Below are 22957 nucleotides of genomic sequence, written 5' to 3'. Positions count from 1 at the left end.
AGGTGAAGCACAGTGGAAAGGAAGATGTGAAGGAGCCTGCCTCAAGTGCAGTCAAGTGAGTGGCATGTAGTGGGGCTTTCAGCAACCATTGCCAAATCTGCAAAGCAACGCCCGTCCTGAGAAATCTTCTTTTAAAAGAAACGTCCTAATTGAACAAAAGAGATACATTTTCCTTCCTATACTTCCCAATTTCTGCAGTTTATAAGTTGAAAAAGATATTTCTTTCTAGAAAATAATACATTTGTTAAAATGGAATCAATCTTGTTTCATTTTCTCTGTCAGCAAATGGTGAAGAAATAACATTTTTATGTTCTGGGTGCCGTACTTTTCTGATGTGCTTTTTCTTCGTTTGAAATCAAAATAGGATTATTTGGAAACAAATAAGCAATCATAAACAGCTATCCGAAGTAACAAAATATGCCTCTCATATCTTCATCAGAATGGGGCGGGTGCCAATCTTGGCAGCACATTATAATCACTTGGGAGCTTTTAAAAATCCCGACGCTAGGACCACAACCTGGACGACCAGCACAGAACCTCCGGCGCGGGGACCCAGGCGGTGCCAGAGCGCCCAATACGCAGGCCCCAGGGCTCCAGACCACACTTCCCAGAGGCCTCCGCGGCCACTTCCGCTTCCGGCCCCCCGCATGCGTGGGCGAGCGTCGCTGGCCTGGTTGGCCGGTCGACACCTCTGTGGTGTGCGGTTGCGCAGCTCCGCCGCCCGGCCCGGTGCGGGAGCGGCCGCCGGCGGGCTGGGACCCTAGGGCCTCGGCCCTGGCGGCTGCTGCCTTCCTTCCCCAGCGGCAGGCGGAGGAGAGAGCGCGGTTGGGAGCGGAGGGCAGCGGCGGCTGGGCCCACCCGAGGTGGCTGCGCCTGCGGAACGGCCGCCTGGGTCCGGCGCGTCCCAGAGAGCATGCGCCTTGTGCCCAGGCGGGGAGACGGAGCCGCCAGCCAGATGGTCCGCCCGTGTTGGCAGAGGTGCTAGGCCTGGAGGGCCGGGGTTCGCGTTCCAGGCCCTTTCTTCCTGCCCGTACCCGCCTTCACCTGTCTGCCGCCCTTTGTAGGGAGTAGGGCGGTGGTGGGTGGACTCGTCCATAGGGCTAGTTGTAGTTTGCATGGAGTGACGACCTCACGTTTCCTTTCTTCTTTCCCAGATTGGTTTATGCAGAATTCTCTGCCCTTGCCTGGGAGAACAGTTCAGGATGCAGATGGCCAGAAGAGCCCAGATCTAGGCAAGTCTGATTTTTCCATTTTCTAAGGTATCAACAAGCGTTTCAAAGAGAGGTGGGGTTTATGTCTCTTGCCCAGAAGATGCTCTACCCTGTGTATGGACCAAGCTGCCTTACCAATCCACCTCTCTCTCTACTGTCATCCCTTCAGTTCATTCTTTTCTACCCATTACATAGTCACGCACCAAAGAGATTGTGCCACTTACGTTTTCTGCTAGAAACTGAAAAATACTTTGCAAACTTGTAGACGATGCAAACTGAATACATTTAACATATACCGACATAGACTAAAGAGTCGGTGAATGATACACATGGCAGGGATGGCAATATTCTCTTGACCTTTGGGTGGGGTGGGGTGGGGCATTTTACTTCCTTCTGAAGAATAAACGAAATTTGCATAATTTCAGAGGATGGGGAAACTAAGGGAAGGTGCTGCAGCCTGAGTGAAGTCAGTATGACCCAACCATGAACAGACTGGCCCGAGAAAGTTGGAAACATTAATGATTCAGAATGTCAGGCTGGAGTTTGCCTTTATCGTGGAGAAAACTGGGTTTTGAAGTTTTTGAGAAGTTGACAGGAAGTGATCAGCATTTAGAAAGGAAATGATAAATATTTGTACATTTATTATACAAGAGTAACAAAGAACACTTAAAAATTAAAGATCATCATCATTTCTACCACTCTAACAAATCAAATTATTTCATCTGAAACATCTTTGTATATGTATTTTTTAGGCTTACTCATTTTTTTATTTTAATATTTTATAGCCATTTCTTCAAATTTGTGACAGTTTTATTACCACTTTTTACAGCTGCCTCTTATACTGTACCTTTAACCAACCCTGGGACTTCGAGCAATTTCTTCCAACTCTCTGAACCTTAGAATCCTTAACACATTAGATGCAATAATACTTGTATACAGTTGTGGTGGAAATTCAGAGAGATAATATATATATTAGGGTTTAGCATTGTGCCTGGTATATACTAAGTTGTTACTGTTATGAAAAGCAATTAAATTGTTTTTCTTTTTTAGTATTCTGCCCCAGAGTCAGACCATACTCTTCCTAAATTCTAGAATAAATCAATATCACTTTCCGTGTTTTTTCAGAGTTTCTATTCATGTGTTGATGGAACAAATCCTGGATACTTCTAAATGTCAGGCAGTGTTTTAGGCCAGGAGGCAGCAATGACCCAAGCTGTCAAGCCCTCCTGGAGCTCACATTAAAGAGGAATACAATCCTGCCAAGTGGTGAGAAATCCTGTGAAGAAATACGAAGTGGGTCACGTGATAGGGTGGTGAGAGAAGAGAAGGAGGACAGAGAAGACCTTTCTGATGAGGTGACATGAGCAAAGACTGATGCAGTGCGGGATGAGCAAACTCCATGTTGGAAGAGTCCAAGGAGGGCAGTGTGGTCCAGTGAGGGGTTACAATCTCCCCTCATTCTCTGGTTTTCCAGCTTCTTGGCTTTTGTCTTCATTCCTGTGACCATCAGAACTGTGAGAAGTTGGCCTTAAAGGTCTTGCTTTCCTTCTTCTGTGGAGCTATCCTGGCTCCCTTCATCGGGGGGATGGTACAAATGATGGTTCCTGGATGAGCAGAATTGGGTTTGGTTTTGCAGGAACCACTGACATTTGGGGATGTGGCTGTGGCCTTGACCCAGCTTGAGTGGAGGCACCTGGATGCTGCTCAGCGGGCCCTGCACAGGGATGTGAGGCTGGAAAACTAGGAATCTGGTGTCTGTGGGTAAGCATGTCTTTCTCCTTGACTCAGAATTGCTCTAGTAGGCAACTTTGTGTTTTCTCAAGGTAAATGGTTTGGGTTATTGAAAAATCTTGAATTATTTCTTTTTAAAGCATTGGCTCATAGGCCCTCAGGAAGATCCGAGCCACACAAGGTTTAAGATGGGCAGCTTTGTTATGTGGGCTAGCCCCGTTCTCTAATGTTTCCATGTCAGGATTCATCTGCCTCCAAAAAGAGGAGCTTCTCATCCTCAAGGAGGGCCCAGTATTCTAATTGACTTTCCCTCTATCTGTATTACTGCACGAGTTGGGCATCCTTGATACTAACCTCTAGGCCTCCCTGACCTATCCATGCTCCTTGTAGACCCTCAAGTTGACACTGAGGTCTGGGATGATCCCTTGAGTTCGTAACCATAGTCATGTTTCTTTTCTCTCTATGAACAGGGCTTCTGTGTTCCAAAACTAATTGCTCAGTTGGAACAAGAGGCAGAGCCCTGGATGGAGGCCTGAGAGGTCCCAGTGGGGCCTTGTGCAGGTGAGTGGAGTTGGAACCATTCTAGTGGCAGCTCAGCACGCTGGACAGTGAGGAGGGGCTCCTGGGAGGAAAGCTCATCTTGGCACCCCTATTTGCAGAAGGGCTGGCCGTCAAATGCTGTTTTCTCTTTTTTTAATGCTATCCTCATGTCAAGTGCCTTGCCATTTCCTCCTCAGTCTTTGCACTCCCGTGGAGAGCTGCTTTCTTCCTGAGGGCCTCAGGCCTGTGGTTTCTCCCCAGCACCTTCCAATCCTCAGAATTTTACTGTGACTTTCTCTCTCTGTTTTCAGGTGTTCATCAGGCTGTCCTTTGCTTCTCTTGTTTCCTCCCTGCTGGCAAGCTTGCTGGTTGACTGTATTCCACTTTCTAGCGACAGTGGCAGATTCCATACATAAGCAGAGGTTCCTAAGTCCCAGGCAGTTGCTATCTTTGGCAAACTGATGAGGAAGCATTTTCTTCCCTTTTCTCATGGATCTTATTTTTCTTCTCAGCTATCCTTAGCTTTTGGCTCTCATTTTTTATCTGTGTATACTTTGCATCTGTTTTCTGTATGTCACTTTTTCTGTGTCAGAGTTCATTTGTAAAACTTTAAACATTAATGCTTCTCTCATCTAAAATATTTATCCTGCCAGTGTCCCTTCTTCTAAAACTCTGTCATTTACTCTATATCATCCTCAGGGGATCTTTTGTAACTGTATTTCATGTAAAATACTGGTCATACATAATCTTGCTTAATCTAGGTTTTTGCCAGGGGTGGGGAAGGATGCTTTTGAAGTATGGTAATTCCTTTTATTCTCCCTATGTTTAACATTCCCCACCCAAATTCTTGTGTAGGTTCTTTATATAGAAACTGTGTAGTAACTCAGTCTTCCTTATTCTTTGTTCTTTGTTTTAATTTTGATTGTTATTTGCAATAGGATGTTTAAAAGTTTGATGTAATAAAAATAAGCAGTGTTTCCTCTGGTATTTCTTTTACCAATTGAGAGTACTAATAAGTCTTTCTGTAAAACCTTCACAGCTATTCAATGTCCTATGATTTTTTCTTGTCTTTGTGTGTGGACATGTGCGTGTGTCTGTGTATTCCCTGCTATTTGTCTTAAGAAATGCTTATGGTACAAAATTTAGATGGTTCAAATGATATGCAGTCTCCTTCACATGCCTTCCTAATCACCTAGTTCTCCTCCCCAGAGACATCCTTTTGTACATTTCTTGTGGAGATTTCCAGACATGATGTATACTTTGTGAGAATATACATTGTTTTTTTTAAAGCACATGGTAGCACACTATTCTGCATCTTACTTTGGCACTTATGTCATGGAAATCATTTCACATAGTTATATGATTTAGAGCTGCTGTTTTCCTTCTTAATGCCTGTATAGTGTTCCATTTTATGGATGTCCTATAATTTATATAATCAGTTCTCTTTACTGGCATAATAACTATGAACAGTGTTGCAATGATTATCTTCCTACACATCAGTTCTGTATACAAGTAAATTTATAGTGTACAAGTAAATCTGTAAAATAAATTCTTAGAAGAAGAATTACTAGGTTAAAGGGTAAGTATATTTTCAAGTTTGGTGGCTATTTCCTCTATTCATAGAGATTATACACATCTATACTCCTGACAGAGTATGAGTGCCAGCTTGATCATAACTTATCAACAGTGTCTTATACTTTTTTTCCCTTAAAATCCTGCTGAAAGAAATAAATGTCTTATCAGTCTTTGCCAATCTCACAGGTGAAAATAATTATTTTATTGTAACTTAAATTTGCATTTCCCTTATCAGGAGTGTGGTTGAACATGTTTTAACATTTTCAGGAATCCTTGTATTTCTTTTTCTGAGAACTGGCTCTTCCAGTCCTTTACCCATTTAACTGTTAGATTATTGGTCTTTCTTATTATTAATGTGGTTCTGTATGCATTAATGAAATTATATGACACATATCATAGATTTTTAAAAAACTTGTTTTATATTGACTTTTTAAAATATTAAAGATAATGATGGATATGCTTGTCTTTTTGTGTCTTTAATGTACTATCAAAAGTGATCTGCAGATTCAATGGAATGCCTACTAAAATACCAACATCATTTTTTGCAGATTTAGAAAAAATAATTTTGTAAGTTACCTGATGCTTTTGCCTTACAGCTCGTAGGTGCCTCTTTCATGTTTATTTTGGGCAGTCTGATGACTATGTGTTTGTGGTGTATTTCTCTTTGTGAGGACTCTCTCAGGAGTCCTATGAACTTCTTGTATCTGGATGTCTAGATTTATAGAAAGGCCTTGGGAATTTTCCTCAATTCTTACCTTGAATAAATTATCCAACCTTTGTGTATTTTCTTCTTCACCCTCAGGGATGCCTGTGATTCTTATGTTAGACCTCTTTACATAATCCCACATTTTTTATAGGCTTTGCTCACTCTTATTTCTCTGCTCTAGCTTTGTAACTGACTTTTTTAATCGAAAGGTATTGAAAGGTATTGTTTTCAAGCTCTGAGATTCTTTCTTCTGCCTAATCTAATTTGTTCTCTAGACTTTCCACTATGTTTTGTAATTCCCTGAATGAATTTTTCATTTCCAGAAGTTGTTTGATTTTTCTTTAATAATTCAATTTCTTTAGTGAATTTTTCCTTCATCTCCTGCATTGTTTTTATGGTTTCTTTGTGTTGGGTTTCTATTTCATCTTGTATTTCATGAATCTTTCTTACAATCCATGTTGGAAATTCTTCATCTGTCATTTTAATATTCTTCTTTCGTTTGGTATCCATTTCTAGTGAGCTGGTGTTCCCCTTTTGGGGTGATATTTCACTCTTATTCTTCATACTTTTAGAGTTATTTCACTGGTTCCTTCTCATCTGGAGTAGATTCTACTTCTTACTTTTGGATTTTCTTTTGTTTAGGTAATGACACACCTAGTGTAATTTCTGAGTCAGTAGGTGGTGCTTAATGGCTGAGAATCAACCACACAGTCTATGACTGGGTCAGTAAATTCTGTAAAGGACATGCAAATTGAACTCCCTGTCAGTAGATGGTGTTTGCTGGAGGATACAAGTTGCACTGGTGTTTTTAGATCCTGTGACCTGCTCTAGCACCTCAGGAGAAGCCCTTTGATGCCCCTGGTGGTGGGTGGGGCCCTGGTACTTCCAGCTGAATTCTTTATTCACCACCACAGCAGAAGCGGGTGAGGGAATTAGCCTGGGTGGGGTTAGGTTGTGTGAGCCTGTCCTCCAGCTCCACAAATGCTGGTAAGGGGTATACAGGGATTAAAGGACCAGTTCCCCACCTCTGGGTAAACTGCATGGGAGGGGCTGAAGTGGCCCTATTCAACCAGAGAGTCTGTTCTCTATCCCAAGAAAACTCTGTTAGGGGGACACTTCCACCTGGGGAATAGTGGCATCCTAAGGACCTCTTGGATCAAGCTTAACTCCCTACTAAAGTGAGTGGTGGTGGGGGCAACTACTCTGATCCAGTCTGAGGTACCAGATACATTCTGTTGCCATCGGAACCAGTATTTAGGCAAATTGAGCTTCCTAGATTCAGTAAAATCCAATATGGTGGTTTTCCAGGGGTGGTAGTGGTGGGGGGCGCAATTTTGGACCCCTGCTCTCTTGTGCTCCTCCGCACCCTTCTGATGGGCCCAGGCTCTGACTCTCTGCCTGACCCTGAGACAAGGACTTTTCCCAAAAGCCTCTCCACTGTCAGCAGGGTGATGTGCCAAAAGCCTGTGGACGTGAAGGTCACCAACTGAGGTTGCCCTGCAGGCTGAGCTAGGGGTGGTGACATGCCCTGGCACTGAAAGGGAGTTGCTCAACAGAGAATTCCAGCAGCTGGTGTGGTGGGGGGAAAGGGGCCATGGGCTTCCTGTCCTCTCAAGCTGGGGTGGAGGGAGTACTGGTCTGCTCTCCTCTCTGAGGCTGCAGCACGGAGACCACCCTCCTCTCCAAGCAGCAGCAGTGGCCACTCTGTCCGAGGCAGGCATGGTGGGGAGTTCACTTCCCACTGCCCGAGGCAAGCCCAGTCACTCAGTGCAGGCTAGGTTGTACACTCTCCCGTTGCCCAAGGCAGGTTTAGTCACTCAGTGTGGGGGGGATCTCTGGTTCCTCGTGGCACTCCCCCATGGGATGAGAGCCCTGTGTCCCATTGCAGGCCTGACACCTGGGTTGAGGAAGGGGGAAAAATCCTTTACCCTTTCCCTGGCCTCTGGAACTCCCCTGTGCTCATTTCTCCTTTCTATCCTCTCTCAGCTGTTTAGTTCCTGCTGGCGATGTCCTGGATTCCACTGGTGTCAGACCCTGTGGACCACTCCTGATCAGCTATCACTCTCTGTTTCCTTCAGTCCAAACCTCAACTCCTCTAATGGGGTGGTCCAGCAAGCCTTGACTGTAGTCGTCCATCTTGTCCTGGATCTGTCTTTTGAATCTTTAATTCCTTTTCCCTTTTGCTTTCCTTAGGTTTATTTACTTTTTCTTAACATTTTTAGTTATTTACTTAATTCATTGAATTTTCTTCTTTGTTATTTATGTAATACAAATATTTAAAGTCTTGAAGTTTTGTCTGTACAATGTTTTTATTGTATTTAATAAGTTATAACATATAGTGATTTCGTTATCATTTTTTAGATATTTTGCAATTTGTGTTTTGATTTCAGTGATTGAAATGTTAAGAGACTTATAAGCTAGCCTTTTCTTTGTTAAAGCCTACAAAAGTTGGTAACCAACACTAGGTCAAAAAATAGAACATTGGCAATACCCCGGTAAATCGCATGTTGATTCCTCCAATCATTATCCATTCCCCTTCCCCTGAACTGACACTAGTTTATTTTTACCTGTTTTCAAACTTTATATGAAGTTAAATGGAATCATAGAGTGTATATATTATTTTGTCTGGCTTATACATAACATTTTGTGGAATTAATCCATTTCTGTTCATTTTTTTGCTGTGGTTCAGTGGTTTTTAAAACTCTGGTCTGCGTCAGATGCATGTTGAAGTGCAGTCACTGGGTCCTACCCTCCGAGATCATTATTCATCACGTCAGGTGTGTTGATGCTGCTGCTGCTGGTCTGGGGAGCATGCTCCAGGAATCACTGCCATGGAGTATCGTACTATGTGACTGTAGCATGGTTTCTCTCTTATATTCAAAGATTTTTCAGCTTTTGGCTATAAAAATGCTATTAACATTCTTACACATTTAGTTTGCATGTGGGTACATTTCTGTTGGGCATATACGTAGGAATGGAATTTCTGTTTATAGGGTGTGCATATATTCAGCATTAGTACATGATGCCAAATAATTTTCCAGAGTTTTGTACTAATTTATATTTCTGTCATTAGTGTATGAGAATACTCATTGTTTCATATTCTTTTTTTTCCTGAGATACAGTCTTGCTTTGTTGCCCAGGCTAGAGTGAGTGCTGTGGCAATCAGCCTAGCTCACAGCAACCTGAAATTCCTGGGCCCAAGCGATCCTACTGCCTCAGCCTCCCGAGTAGCTGGGACTACAGGCATGCGCCACATGCCCGGCTAATTTTTTGTATGTATTTTTAGTTGTCGTGGCCCGATTACAGGATGGGGGAGACACAGAACATAAAATAACGACACAGACACACATGGACATGACAATGATTCGAGTCACCAATGCACCGGTCGCTTTATTTTTATACCCCCTAGACCCAAGGTTAGTTCTTGTACGTGAGCATCTGAGCATAGCAGTGATATCAGCCAATTCTGAAGGTGTTTCAAAAGGGAACAATTTCCCATGGTCTCAGACCTCAAAACGGTTACTAAAATTCAGTTGCCAGACAGAGGTCAAAAGCCAAGGCCGAGATAGGCAACATAAGACAATGCAGCCATTTGAAGTGCTTCTTGGTCTCAATCCCAGGCAGTGGCTCCTCCCTGGCTCCCATGATTGTGCCTGTTTTAGGTCGCCCCCCTCCATGGGGAGTCTTACCCGTCATTGACTACCAACCATCAATTGGGGGCCAGTTCTTGGGAGAGTTCTTCTTATTCTTGTTCTCACGGCCTCCAGACTCCCACCACGGGGCCCTCCGTGTGGGAGTTGGGAGCATTTGCTTATGTGCAACAACTCAGGCCTCTTAACAAGTCACAAAGCAGCAACCGTGTCTGAAGAAAATGCTTACTACCGCTGCATCAGGCAGCACACGTGCATTACAGGCTGTAGTGAATGATTAGTATAAGGCATAACACCAGAATCAGCCCCCAACATTAGTTGGCCAATTAATTTCTTTCTATTTATAGTAGAGGCGGGGTCTTGCTCTTGCTCAGGCTGGTTTCGAACTCCTGACCTCGAGCAATCCACCCGCCTCGGCCTCCCAGAGTGCTAGGATTACAGGCATGAGCCACCGCGCCAGGCCTTGTTTCATATTCTTGCTAAGACTTGATAATGTCATTTTTTTGAAGTTAGTCATTCTGGTAGAGTATATCTCATTGTGGTTTTAATATCCATATCCTTGATATCTAATGAGATTGAAGATATTCATTGGCCATTATATATCATCTTTTATTGAATAACTATTCAGAGAGCCTATTGCTAGATGTGAGGATGAGCTGGCTGTGACATCTGTCATCCCATTGATTGCCAGGGTTGATTTGGCTGATCCAGTTGGCTAGGTGGCTGTCCTCTTCATCCCTCACTGCTCGATGTGCATCCCTCTTGAAGCTGTGCACTCAGTTGAAGAGGATGACCTTCACTATTAGAGGAGGACTGTTCTTCCTTCAAGGATATATGGATAGCTCTGCTCCCCTGTTAGAACCTCCAAACAAGCTCTCAAAGAGCCTATTGTTGATTACATGTATAGTGTCATCTGTTTCTGTGTGGTTTGGATTTTCACTGTTAATGATCTTTTGATGAATAGAAGTCCTTCCAATTTATCTATGTTTTTCTTATTGTGTCTTGCCTTATTAAAAATACTTATTTTAAATTATGTATTATTTATTATTATTTTATGTTCTTCCTGTTTTTGTTTGCCAAGCTCATGAAAATATTCTCCTGTGTTAATTTCTAGAAGCTTTGCTGCTTGCTTTTTACATTTAGATCTATCATCCTCTTAGAATGGATTTTTGTGCATGGTATGAGGAAGGGTTTGTTTACTTTTTCCCTCCCAAAATGTGCTAATGCAGTGTCTCCTTTTCCTCATTGCTTTGCAAGGCCACCTTTATCACAGAATAAGTGTCCCATATGTATGCCTTTCTCTTCATTTGACTAATTTGCCTCTACCTAGCTTTATAATCAGTATCTTGTCTCAAAAAACAACTTAAAAAAATAGCAACAGGATCTTGCTCTTTCTCAGGCTGGTCTCAACTCCTGAGCTTAAGTGATTCTCCTGCCATGGCTTCCCAGAGTGCTAGGATTACAGACGTGAGCCACAGTGCCTGGCATATAATCAGTATCTTGATACTGCTGCTGATCTGGGGAAATTATCTCTAATCCTTATACATTAAATAAATATCCCATCAAAGGCCTTTGAAGAATTTGGGCTATTTCTTAGTTTCACATTTAACTTGCATTTCCTTGAAAAAATAAATCTCAGCTCTAGTATTTGATGTATTGAATTTTTCTCAAGAAATAAATAATAAAGATATAAAAATTTAAGTGTATATATATATATACATATGTGTATATACCCATAGATATAGTAGATATAATTTATTTTTATAACAAAAAATGCATTCAGTAAACAAATTGGTCAGTGATTGTTAATTTTACCTCAAGTTTGACTCCATTAGATTTTGAGAATATTCTTGTCAGAATGATTTTTCTTAGTTTCTCTTGAATCTGGTGTCTGTACTTTGTAAACAGCTAGAGAAAATGCATATTCACCTTTTGCCTTTTGATTGGTATGTTCTTTTTTTGTTCTTTTTTTTGGAGACAGAGTCTCACTCTTGTTGTCCTGGCTAGAGTGCTGTGGCATCAGCTTAGCTCACAGCAACCTCAGACTCCTGGGCTCAAGCAATCTTGCTGTCTCAGCCTCTTGAGTAGCTGGGACTACAGGCATGTGCCACCATGCCTAGCTAATTTTTTCTATATATATTAGTTGGCCAATTAATTTCTTTCTATTTATAGGAGAGATAGGGTCAGGCTGGTTTCGAACTCCTGATCTTGAGCAATCTGCACGCTTCGGCCTCCCAGAGTGCTAGAGTTACAGGCATGAGCCACTGCACCCGGCCAAGATTGGTATGTTCTTTATTAGATATGTTAAACATTTAAATTAGGTTGTTGGCCTGAGAACTATTTTGATTTCTTAAATTTTTTTTTCTGTTTTTTCCTCTGAGCCATTAAATGTTGGTTCCTTGTTAAATTCTCACCAAGAAATGTTATTCTTAAGTTCTTGGGGACATCATAAATGTTCTCAGATATACCACCTGCAGGAATCTGCTCCAGTAGGAACCATGGTTTGCTTTGGGATACTAGGTGTTTTTCCCTAAATTTGTGTTTATTCTCACATTGTCATTTTTGTTTTTTCATTTTTGGTCGATTCCTGTGTTACCTTCTTAACTTACCAACTTCTTAGGTGCTCATTACATTCCTTAAATATAATGTTTACAGTACAAGTTCCTTTCATTTCTTTGGAATACTACATATGTCTTATATCTTTAGTCTTGCCATCTGTTCTCAGCAAGAATCACAAGTGTGACACACAAATAATTCTACATAACCCTTAGTTATGTAGACTAGAACATTATCCAGGTCTTTGTGCAACTCTCATTTTCAGCATTTCAACATAGAGAACATTTGAATTTTTAAAATTTTCTTTCAGTCCAGAAGTACTGTTTTGAAACAAAGATGTCAGCCCTAAAGCAAAATACTTCTGAAGGATCTGTTCTGGGAGAAGGAACAAAAAATGTCATGATGGAAAGAGACCTGCAGTGGGAGGGCAGAAACTCCACAGAAAAGAAGCTCTATAAATTTGAAGAATGTGGGAAAGTCTTCAAATATAATTCCTCTTTTGTAAGCCACCAGAGAAATCATAGTGTTAAGAAACAACATAAATGTAAAGAATTTGGGATAGCTTTTATGAACAGTTCATCCATTTTAAATCATCATTAAAATTTATGTAGGTAAATAACGTTATAGATGTACTGAATGTGGGAAATTTCTCAAGAAGCACTTGACAGTTATTAATCATCAGAGGATTCTTTCCAGAGAGAACCTCATAAATGCAGTGAATGTGGAAAAGCTTTCAGGAAGAACTGTATCCTTTTAAGTCATCAGAGAATTCATACTGGTCATAAACCCAAATGTAACAACTGTGGGAAAGCTTTATTCCAGAATACAGACCTTACTTGTCCTGAAAGAATACATAGTGGAAAGAAGCCTTTAAAATGTAATGAATGTGGGAAAGCTTTCATGGATAAGTCAACTGTATTGGAACATCAGAAAATCCATACTGGTGAGAAACTATCGAGGTAATGAATGTTGAAAAGCCTGTAGAAAGAGTTTAACTTTTATAAGTCATCAAAGAATGCCTACAGAGGAGAGACCCTACGACTGTGGTAAATTTGGTAAATCTTTCAGGTATCGCTCATCCTTTACTGAACATCAGAAAACTCATGGTAGAAACAAACCCTTTCAGTGCAATGACTGTGGAAAATTCATACTGGAGAAAAACCCTATCACTGTACGAAGTGTGGGAAAGCCTTCTGGCACAGCTCAGGCCTTGTTGAACATCAGAGACTCCATACTGGAGAAAAACCTTATAAACGTAATGAATGTGGGGAAGCTTTCCCCTAAAGTTTAGCACTTAAACAGCATAAGAAGATTCATAACAAAGAAAGCCATCAAATATATTTAGTGTTGTAAATCATGAAGAACTAGTTTATTCCTTCTGACCATCATAGATGAAACATTCAATAAAGTACACATTTAACAAAAATATTCTGTGTATCTCTATCTGATAGAACTTATCACTTGTGATGATATTCATTGTGAGGTTTGTACTAGTGAAATATTTGAAGAAACTATCTATTGATGTGGAAATAGTCATTATAGAATATTGTGTGCTACTTGAAAGGAATGAGTTAGAGCTCTAAATAGTGTACAAAGCTGGGTGTGGTGGCATGCTCCTGAAGTTCCAGCTACTAAGGAGGCTGAGGCAGGAGGATCCAGGAGGCCAGGAGTTTGAGGCTTTAGTATGCCAGGATTGTGTCTGTGAATAGCCACTGCACTCCAATATGGGCAACATAGGGAGACTCTATCTCTAAAAATAAGGAAAAACAAAACTAGTAGAAATGCCCCCATGATACTTTGTTTAAAAAGCAAGTTGCAGAAAATTATATATTACTGTCTTATGTTTTTAAAAATGATGCTATTTTTGCTTATACATATATATTATATGCATTAAAAAATACCTGGAGGCCGGGCATGGTGGCTCACGCCTGTAATCGTAGCACTGTAGGAGGCCAAGGTGGGTGGATCACTCAAGGTCCGGAGTTGGAAACCAGCCTGAGCAAGAATGACACCTTGTCTCTACTAAAAGATAGAAAGAATTCAATTGGCCAACTAAAAATATACAGAAAAAATTAGCCGGGCATGGTGGTGCATGCCTGTAGTCCCAGCTACTCAGGAGGCTGAGGTAGAAGGATCACTTGAGCCTAGGAGTTTGAGGTTGCTGTGAGCTAGGCTGATGCCACGGCACTCTAGCCTGGGCAAGAGAGTGAGACTCTGTCTCAGAAAACAAAAACAACAACAAAAATCCCTGGAAAAATAAGTACAAAAATTTAACAGCAGTCATCTTTGAGAAGGTTGTGATACCAGTTGAGCATCCCTAATCCAAAAATCTGAAATCTGAAGTGCTCCAAAATCTAAAAATGTTTGAACACTGGTAAGACACCACAAGTGGAAAACTCTACAACTGACCTCATGTGATGAGTCTCAGTCAAAATGCAGTCAAAACTTGGTTTCTATCTGCAGGATGTCTCATCATGTATATTCAGAGACTCCAAAATCTGAAAAAAATCTGAAATTCAAACCACTCTTGTCCCAAGCATTTTGGTTAAGGAATACTCCTTAACCAAAGGAGTATTGGTATGATGAAGTAAAAATTTGACTTTGGGCCAGGCGCGATGGCTCACGCCTGTAATCCTAGCACTCTGGGAGGCCGAGGCGGGCGGATTGCTGAGGTCAGGAGTTTGAAACCAGCCTGAGCAAGAGCGAGACCCCGTCTCCACTAAAAATAGAAATTAATTGGCCAACTAATGTATATATATAAAAATTAGCCGGGCATGGTGTGGCGCATGCCTGTAGTCCCAGCTACTCGGGAGGATGAGGTAGAAGGATTGCTTGAGCCCAGGAGATTGAGGTTGCTGTGAGCTAGGTTGATGGCACGGCACTCACTCAAGGCTGGGCAACAAAGTGAGAAAAAAATTTTGACTTTGGCTTTGTTATCTGAAATATTAATCAAGCATACATTCATGTATCTTCTATATTACAGTTTTCTTCCTAAATGAGAAAATTCAGAAGCCATAAAAAATGCTACGTAAAAACTAAGAACTTTCGTATGACCAGATGTTTCACAATATTAAAATACAAAGGGCCATACTTGGAGGAAATATTACTATCATCATATTTAATGAACAACACTTAGAACATCTAGAGAATACATAAAAATACATAAGAATCATATTAATATAAAAATCCCAGTGGAGAAATAGTCTTGAATATGAATGAAAAGTTGTCAAAAGAAGAAATATAAATGACTAGACCCTACCAGCTTTGACCATTTGACCTAACATTCTTAAAAATCTAATAAAAAGTAAAGGTGGTCTATAAAGTAATAGTTGGAGTCATGTCTGTAGTGAGGGCAATGGTTAATTTAAGATACATGCATTCTTTGGATTACTGTGCAGTCACTTAACATTTGATTAATTAAAATGCAGTTGTTTAGTCAACTAATGTTTGATGAGTTAGACTTGTATGAACTGGCAGGGTAAGCTCTCTACTTCATGGAGTTCAAAGACATCCAAAGCATAGAATAATAGTGTAGTACCCCCTTCATATAGCTTACAGATTACCCGAATCTTTTATGATAAAAGTGTATCACTGATACACTTTAAAATAGAAAAGAAACTAAAGCAAACTTAGAGAAGAATGTTATAAGATAGAAAATAAGGGACCTGAGCATTCAACCCAAGAAACTAGAAAAGTCAAGAGAAGCACAGTTGTGAACACATATGTTTATTGTTAGTGAGAACTGGTTAAGCTGCTTTGGATAACAGTTTGGCAATATGAATGTAAATTACCTAATCAATGTTCCTGTTGACCTAGAAAATGCAAGAAAATATACTAACCTTCAGCTTCTGGGATAAAAAAAAAAAAAAAAAAGAAAATGCAAGAAAATAATTAGATTAGCTTACAGATATTGTATTGGCTCATTACAGCATTGGTTATAATAAAGTCTTGGAGAGTCAGGAAAAAAACCTGAGTAGAGAAATGTTAAAATAAATAATAGAGCTCTCATAGGCCAGTAGCCTAGTTACCACTGAGGCAAAAATAAACCCATTCCAAATTTAGTTGCCAGTGTGTTATGCTCATAGATTTTGTGAATCAAGAATTCCAAAAGGGAAAATGGGCACAGCATGAACAGTTTTGTGACTTCATTAGTTCTGGGGTTTCAGCTGGTAAAATTTCAAGTTTCAAGGCTGGAATTGACAGTTGGGCAGTGGAATCATCTGAGGCTGCTGCAATACATGGCTGTAAATGGCAATTGAGCATTTGAAATGAGGCCAGTCTAAATTGAGATGTGTTGTAAGAGTAAAATATGCATCAGATTTTGAAGACGTAGTGTTGCCAGGAGTTAGCTACTCTCCCAGCAAAACAGGTCCCAGGCAGGATCATTGCAAGAGATTTGGAAATAATAGAGACAGAGACAGCACAGTTTAAAGTGATAGGGGAGACAGGGGTCCTCAGCTGGTAGGTCCTCCTACCAGCTCAGGTTCCCATGAGCTGGTAGGCCCTGAGTGAAATCCCACACCATTATTTATAGTTACAGCAAGCAGTTGTCCTTGGTTAAAGAATATGTGAACAGTGCATTTGTTGAGGTTTCAAGGCTCCCCAAAAGTTTCAAGGGACCCTTAACCTACTTCTGTCTACAAGAATAGATGTTTACAAAATTTTTCTATGATAAACATGTTAAGCCGTACGTTAAGAATAGACCTAGCTGAGCATACAAATTAAAGATAAAAATGTATAAAGCAGGAACATGGAGTCTGTATACTGATCTAATCTATTTCTCTAAATACAGAGACATGGTCAGGGGTGAAACAGGAATAACCTTGAAGTTTAAGATACCATGTTTCCCAGAAAATAAGACCTACCCATAAAATAAGCCCTAGCAGAATTTCTAAACATTTGTGCAATATAAGCCCTACCCCAAAAATAAGACCTAGTGATGGGCGTGGCTATGCAGCATATCTGCACAACCCATGCATTTCGTTGCAGAGTGGTAAAGATGAACAGACCTTCTCATCTGCCCCATGAGAGCTCTATTGCTCGACATGAGAGATTGGCAAGAAATTCAGGATGAATTTCTGGGTTTGGAGAGTTATGATGATGTTCCAGAAGAAGACGACTTAATTATATTTGAATAAAGGTAGATGGTTATACTGTACTTAAAAAAATAACACACCCCCTGAAAATAAGCCCTAAGGTGTCTTCTTGAGGAAAAATAAATATATGACCCTGTCTTATTTTCAGGGAAACATGGTAGTTCCAGCTGCCCGTTGTCTGCTAGGCAGGCATTTCAATCAGCTTCTCAGCTTTGGGCCTAAACTGAGCTCTGCCTTGCAATAAGCTCTAGGCGATAGCTTGCAGCTTTGAAGAAATGTTGCTGTGCAGACATCCTCTGACAGTGCTTCCCTTTGTTGCTAAACAGCTTCTGGTCTGTGACCCAACACACACACACAGATTCCTTCAAGGAAAAACCCTGCAAAACTCCTGAAACTGCTCGTCTTTTAGGCCTATTTCCCAACATCTCCCCCTTTCTTTTTAGAAGTAAGTTGATGAAGTTGGATAGCCATCACTGTGATGCATTGGTCTCCAGAGTCTTGTCTTTTTCGGAGCTTTCTCTAGACTATAAGTGCAAGGAAATGATTAATTCCAAAAATTACTATTGTAGAACTCCCATAGATCTTAAGATGAGAAAGTGGATTAGCTGACTCCAATCCAGATAAAATGCCATTAATAATGTCAGCCTCAGAGTAAATTAAGTTTGTGCCTGAAAGTACTTAATATTTCTTGTTGTAAATTTCCAATCTCTTCAGTCAGATTCCCTTGATTTAGTAGATGTTTCTTAATGTTTTCCCAAGGAAACAGAGTCTGATTATCTATATGAGGTACAACACAAAATTGAGTGATATTCCAAACACAATGGAGTCTAATTTGCTTTTGTAGGCTTACAACCTGTTTTCCCAGTAAGGTGACTACTTGTTGTAAGTCAGCCACTTGCGTAACCAATTTGTTGTCAATTTGATTTGGGGTAGACCATAATTGATTTGATTCATGATGCCAATTTTGAACAAATTCAGTAGTTTTCACAGTTTGATGTAAAGCCACTCCTGCTGTAGCTGCAGAGGTGGTCGCAGCAATGATTCCCCAAATAGCTGCCATTAGGAGACCAACGGCATCTTTTAGTACATTTATTTACATCTTTTAGTACATTAAATCTTTTAGTACATTTAAAAATGTGGTTAAGTACCTTGTCTAAAAGGAACATTGCTGGGGTTTCTTGCCAGACTCTATTCATTTTAACAGGTAACCACAGTTTGTTCTGGCTTTGAGAATATAAAGTGTTTCTCTATAAGGATTAAACTTTATGGAATTGTCAATACAGGTATAATAAGAACAGTTGTTACAAGTCACAAGAAAGGAAGGTTCATTATACTCGGCAGGGCCAATCATGAATAAGTAAGACAGTATAACACAAGCTTGGATATATAGTAGAGTTAACATTAAAAGTCCACTCCTGACTATTGTTTGTATTTAATGTGTGTGTGCTAATCCAAGCCTGTAGAGGATGCAAAGCAACCAACAGTTTCCACAATTGATCATATATAGGGCCATTGAAAATGTGAGGGGCTGGAGGGCTCATATCATTATTGAGCTACCTAATATTACTTTGCAAGCCAGTGTCTTTTACAGATATTGAGGTGGCAGTTTTATTCCAATGAAATTTCCTAAGATTGCAAGAGGAGGCAGGATGCCCATAGGGACTCCAGTCTAGTACATAACTGTAAGATGGTAATCTAGTAAGAATGTGTCCCATGTGGGTTCTACAATTTTCCCATTGTGCCCAGTTTTTAGAGTAATTACTACCTTTTTACAAATGGGTACATCTGTGGGTGCAATCTTAGAATGTTCAAAAGAAGAAACAGAAGAGATGGTCAGAAGGAACAATGAGGCCTTAGTTTTACCATTGGTTGATTTTCTGGTGACCAGCCAGGTTTGGGTAGTGGGGCTTTTTTTGTTTTTTGGGTTTTTTTGAGACAGAGTCTCACTCTGTTGCCCGGGCTAGAGTGCTGTGGTGTCAGCCTACCTCACAGCAACTTCACACTCCTGGGCTCAAGGAATCCTCCTGCCTCAGCCTCCTGAGTAGCTGGGACTACAGGCATGTGCCACCATGCCCAGCTAATTTTTTCTATATATTTTTAATTGTCCAGCTAATTTGTTTCTATTTATAGTAGAGACAGGGTCTCATTCTTGCTCAGGCTGGTCTCAAACTCCTGAGCTCAAACGATCATCCTGCCTCAGCCTCTCAGTATGCTAGGATTACAGGCATGAGCCACCATGCCTGGCGTGGGTAGCAGGTTTTAAACAATGAATACATTTACCAATACATATGGGAGGGCCCTCTGTTCCAACTTCGTATTTATTAATTTTAGTCCCTTCCTCGTTGGGTTTTATTGGATGACAATAGTCATAAGGTTCTGGTAGCCAATTGGAATCATTAACAAATACTAAGAAAGGGGTGTCAGCCCAGTTGACAGTTTTATTTAAAGGTGGGTTAGGAATATAGGCCCAATAGTGATAGGTTGGTTGCCAGATACACCTACTGCCATGCTCACATGCTGATCATAGCAAGAAAAAGGTTTACAGACATTTTAGGTACAGATGTCTGATCTAATATCTTGTCTGCTTTCTCACAGGTCTTCTTCAGCTGGCCCCATGTTATGGCTTGTGCCTGTTGTGTTTTCTGGGTTCAGGATCTCTTGCACTTTAGTTTAATTCTTTGAAAATCCTTGGCCGTCCACTGTGGGCTTGATTCTTCTCCTGGGAATCCATATTGCTTGTCCGTCATCTGTCAAAATACAAGCAAAACCTTGACCACACTCCTCTGCCCATCCTTCTCTCCATTTATTTTCTATATCATCTTTCCACCAGATAGGCTGGTGAGGGAAAGAGCATGGTTGTCAACTCGCACTCCAATGTTTCTCTACTGCTGTTAAATTGTCTTCTTTATGAATATTCAAACAATTTAGCGTAAATAAGGCTTTATTTATTCTACCTCTGTGGGACCGTATACCTCCCTCTTTTTGTTTAAATAACACTTTTTAAGGTTTGATGAGCATGTTCTAGAATACCTTGTCCTTGAGGATTATAAGGAATGCTAGTAATGTGTTTGATATTCCACCTAGTGCAAAAGGTTGCAAAAGAGTGACTAGTATAGGCAGGGCTGTTGTCAGTCTTGATGGTGGCTGGGACTCCCATGTACATAAAACAGGAGTATAAGCATGAAAGTACGTGTCTAACAGTTTCTCCAGGGCATGGAGTGGCCATAATAAGACCAGAATATGTATCTATTGTAACGTGTACAATGCCTAACTTGCCGAATTCAGGAATATGTATAACATCCATTTGCCATAATTCATTTAGTGAGAGGCCTTGGGGACTAACCCCTGCAGGAAGACTAAATGGATTAACTGTTTGGCAAGTGGGACAGTGAGAAACAATATGCTTAGCTTGATTATTTGTTATGTGAAAATTTTTGATTAAACCTTTCATATTAATGTGAGTTAATTGATAAAATTGAGTTGCCTCTTGAACAGAACCAATAAGTAATTGATCTATTTTTTCATTGCCAGCCACCAATGGACCTGAGAGATAAGTATGAGATATGATATGAGTAATAAAAGGTGAAAACTGGCGATTTCATATAATTGACTGAAGTTGCTGAAACAGTTTGGAAACTTCCTCAGTTTCTGTAATGGTAACTGTTTCCAAGGCTAGAACTGTTTGTAAGACATATTGTGAATCTGAAACAATATTTAAAGCTGAAGTAATATATTGTAAAAGCTGAGCAACAGCATGCAGTTCTACTTTTTGTGCTGAATTATAAGGTGTGGTCCACATTTTAGTTAAAGGACTGGAAAAGCTGCCCGACCATTGCTGCTGCCATCAGTAAGAAAGATAGGGGCATGAGGTATAGGTGTGGATTTATTATTTTAGGTAATATCCATTGAGTTAATTTTAGAAATTGGAACAATTTGTTTTTCGGATAGTGATTGTCAATTGTTCCTAAAAAATAAGATATACCTGATTGCCAATCCAGGTTTTGTTGATAAGCCATTTGAATTTGTGCATTAGTAAGAAGAACAACAATTTTCTCAGGATCTTGCCCACTTAGTTGTTTTAGTCTTTGACAGCCTTTAAATATAATCTGACCAACTTTGTCCAAATATGTCATAAGATATTTCTGTTGTTTATGTGGGAAAAAATCCATTCAATTATACCCTCTTCTTGAATTAAGATAGCAGATGGAGAATGTTCCGATGGGTAAACAATTAAATCCACTCTTTTTTCTAGATCCACTCTAGAAAGTTGAGCTTTGTGAATATGAGGTTGAATCCATGCCAGTTTCTCTTGAGCTGCCTGAGTTAGCTTACGAGGACTATTAAGATCAGAGTCACCCTTTAGTATATCAAACAAGTTGCTTAAAGCATAACTAGGAATACCTAACATAGGTCTAAGCCAATTTATGTCTCCTAGTAATTTTTAAAAATCATTCAGAGTTTGTAATTTGTCTATATGTATTTGAACTTTTTGAGGAACTATTTTATTTCTATCAATGAGAGACCCTACAAAAATAAGTGGATAATCCTGTTGGATTTTATCCTCAGCAATTTATTAAACCAAATTGAGGCAATACTTGTTTGGCCTGTTGGTATAGTTGTTCCAATTTTTGTTTAGATGAACATGTAAATAAAATGATATCCATATCATGAATAATATAACTATGTGGGAAACAATTCCACGATATTTCCAAAGGCTGATTGACAAAACATTGGCACAGGGTTGGGCTATTAAGCATGTCCTGAGGCAAGACTTTCCATTGGTACAGTTTAGTTGGTTGTTGATTGTTTAAATCAGGAATGGTAGAGGCAAATTTTTCTCAATCAGATATTTGTAAAGGAATTGTAAAAAAGCAGTCTCTTAAATCCACTATTACAATATACCAATCTTTAGGGATCATAGTTGGAGATGGGAGTCCTGGCTAAAGAGCCCCCATTGGTTGTATAATTGAATTGATCTTTCTTAAATTAGTTAACATTCACCATTTACCAGATTTCTTTTTAATAACACATACCGGGAGTTCCACGGACTGGTGGAATCCTCTATATGTCCTGCTTGTAATTGTTCCACTAATGTTTGAAGAGCACCCAATTTTTCCTGGCTTAGCAGCCACTGCTCCCTCCATATATGTAGGCTCTGATGATGTCCATTTTAGAGCCAGTGCTTAGTGGTACCCTTCAGCAGCAGTGGCCGCTATCCAAAATTGGATAGCCTAAACCAAGTCGAACAGTGCTCTTTTGGTACCACAAAAGTCTTAGCCCCTTGGCCTTCTTCACCCAAACCAAAACAAGGATTATAATTCATATTAAGCATTATTTGTTCAGCAGGAGCAGATAGAGTATGTATACTGATGTAAGCTCCCCATTGTTGTAAAAAATCTCTTCCCCATAGATTAATAGCTATGTCAGCCACATAAGGTTTTAGAGTGGCTGTTTATCAGGGCCACAACAATTTAATATTTATTAACTTTGAAATTTATTAGTCATAGTTCCAATTCCAGTAAGTACCACGGGACCTGTTGTAAAAGCCAAGCAGTCAGCCAAAAGCCTTTAGAAATAATTATAGCATCAGCCCCAGTGTCTACAAGTGCAACAAAAGATTTGTCATTTAGTTTGATCTCTAGTTGAGGTCTCTAGTCATTAATAAAAATTTGCCAATATGCTTTATTATTTTTTTATTTTTTTTTGAAACAGAGTCTCACTTTGTTGCCTGGGCTAGAGTGCTGCGGCGTCAGCCTAGCTCACAGCAACCTCAAACTCCTGGGCTCAAATCATCCTCCTGCCTCAGCCTCCCGAGTAGCTGGGACTACAGGCATGTGCCACCATGCCTGGCTAATTTTTTCTATATATGTTTTTAGTTGGCCAATTAATTTC

General features: G+C 40.2%; 1 protein-coding gene across 1 annotated transcript; it reads left to right on the top strand.

Moving 5' to 3' along the window:
• Nucleotides 1–637: 637 nt before the first annotated feature.
• Nucleotides 638–22746, top strand: ZNF485 (zinc finger protein 485). The gene is given in 12 exon segments (XM_076010250.1): nucleotides 638–978; nucleotides 1155–1232; nucleotides 2337–2745; nucleotides 2848–2972; nucleotides 3413–3503; nucleotides 3794–8540; nucleotides 11586–11696; nucleotides 12280–12566; nucleotides 12568–12667; nucleotides 12670–12919; nucleotides 12921–13111; nucleotides 13114–22746. Coding segments are annotated over 5 exon segments (1011 nt in total). The 5' UTR covers nucleotides 638–978; nucleotides 1155–1232; nucleotides 2337–2745; nucleotides 2848–2972; nucleotides 3413–3503; nucleotides 3794–8540; nucleotides 11586–11696; nucleotides 12280–12305; the 3' UTR covers nucleotides 13323–22746.
• Nucleotides 22747–22957: the final 211 nt, after the last annotated feature.

The sequence above is a fragment of the Microcebus murinus genome, chromosome 14 (genome assembly GCF_040939455.1).
Source record: "Microcebus murinus isolate Inina chromosome 14, M.murinus_Inina_mat1.0, whole genome shotgun sequence".
Lineage (NCBI taxonomy): Eukaryota > Metazoa > Chordata > Mammalia > Primates > Cheirogaleidae > Microcebus > Microcebus murinus.
Note: the sequence above shows the minus strand (reverse complement) of the source record. Positions and strands in the feature narration are given on the sequence as shown.